The 1,814-nt window shown below is 68.7% G+C and overlaps 1 protein-coding gene across 1 annotated transcript in view; it reads right to left on the minus strand.

The window, feature by feature from the left end:
* LOC119591302 overlaps positions 1-1,814 on the minus strand; it is a 21,918-nt gene that overhangs the window by 13,085 nt on the left and 7,019 nt on the right. The window contains exon 2 of the mRNA XM_037940029.1: positions 1,606-1,809. Coding sequence (XP_037795957.1) covers positions 1,606-1,809 — 204 coding nt within the window. The remainder of the gene's footprint in view (positions 1-1,605; positions 1,810-1,814) is intronic.

Raw genomic sequence — 1,814 nt, forward strand, 5'->3', positions numbered from 1 at the left:
ACATATGCTCCTCCTTCACCCATCCTCACACTCACTCATCCTCACACTCACCCATCCTCACCCTTCACCCATCCCCTCCTCCACCCATTTTCACCCTTCACCCATCCACACCCCATTCCCACCTCACCCATCCCACCCCCCATCCTCACCCTTCACCCATCCTCAGATTCACCCATCCTCACCCTTCACCCATCCTCACACTCCACCCATCCTCACCCTTCACCCATCCTCAGATTCACCCATCCTCACCCTTCACCCATCCTCACACTCACCCATCCTCACCCTTCAACCCATCCCACCCTCCACCAGCCGCACCCTGCACCCACCTCAGAGCACCCATCCCACCCGCACCCATCCCCACACGTCACCCAGTCACCCTCCACCGAGCCCCTCCCCCCCAGTCACCCTGCACCAGCCCACACCGCCCATCCTAAACCCGGCACCCAGCCGCACCCTCCACCCATCCGCACCCGCCACCACCCGACCCTGCACCCAGCCTCAGAGCCCCCACCCACCCCAACCCACCGGCACCCGCACCAGCCGCACCCGCCACCCAGCCGCTACACGCACCAGCCGCACCCGCCACCGAGCCCCGCCGCCACCCAGTCCGCACCCGCACCCAGCCGCACACGAAACCCAGCCGCAACCGGCACCCAGCCGCACCCGCACCCAGCCGCACCCGCCACCCAGCCGCACACGCACCCAGCCGCACCCCACCCAGCCGCACCCGCCACCCAGCCGCACACGCACCCCAGCCGCACACGCACCCTGCCGACCCGGCACCCACCGGCACCCGCCACCCAGCCGCACCCGCCACCCAGCGCACCCGCCACCCAGCCGCACACGCCACCCAGCCGCACCCGCCACCCAGCCGCACACGCACCCAGCCGCACCCGGCACCCAGCCGCACCCGCACCCAGCCGCACCCGCCACCCAGCCGCACACGCACCCAGCCGCACCCGGCACCCAGCCTCACCCGGCACCCAGCCGCACCCGCCCCCCAGCCGCAACCCAGCCGCACCCGCCACCACCCGCACCCGGCACCAGCCGCACCGCCACCCACCCGCACCCGCCACCCAGCCGCACCCGCCACCCACCCGCACCCCCACCCAACCGCACCCCCACCCACCCGCACCCCCACCCAGCCTCACCCTCCACCCACCCCACACTCACCCAGCCGACCCGCCACCCACCCTCACCCTCACCCCACCCACCCTCACCCATCCTCACCCTCCACCCATCCTCACCCTCCACCCACCCTCACCCTTCACCCATCCTCACCCTCCACCCACCCTCACCCTCCACCCATCCTCACCCTCCACCCACCCTCACCCTCACCCATCCTCACCCTCCACCCACCCTCACACTCACCCATCCTCACCCTCCACCCACCCTCACACTCACCCATCCTCACCCTCCACCCACCCTCACACTTCACCCATCCTCACGCTCACCCATCCTCACCCTCCACCCATCCTCACCCTTCACCCATCCTCACGCTTCACCCATCCTCACACTTCACCCATCCTCACCTTCACCCATCCTCACCCTCCACCCATCCTCACCCTCCACCCATCCTCACGCTACACCCATCCTCACACTCACCCATCCTGTACTGTATAATAACAGCCGTATCCGTCTCGTAGAAGAAGATCGCGTGTTCAGACATCCCGCGGGCCAAGCGCAGAACACCCAGGACCTGGCGGCTCGGGTCGTAGAATTCGCTCACGTACGAGGTCGTTTGGTGCAGCTGGTCGACCTCCTCGATGTTGGCGACGTACGACCTGGGGGGTGAGGGGGCGATGGGACCTGGT

This window comes from Penaeus monodon, chromosome 28, assembly GCF_015228065.2.
Source record: "Penaeus monodon isolate SGIC_2016 chromosome 28, NSTDA_Pmon_1, whole genome shotgun sequence".
Taxonomy (NCBI): domain Eukaryota; kingdom Metazoa; phylum Arthropoda; class Malacostraca; order Decapoda; family Penaeidae; genus Penaeus; species Penaeus monodon.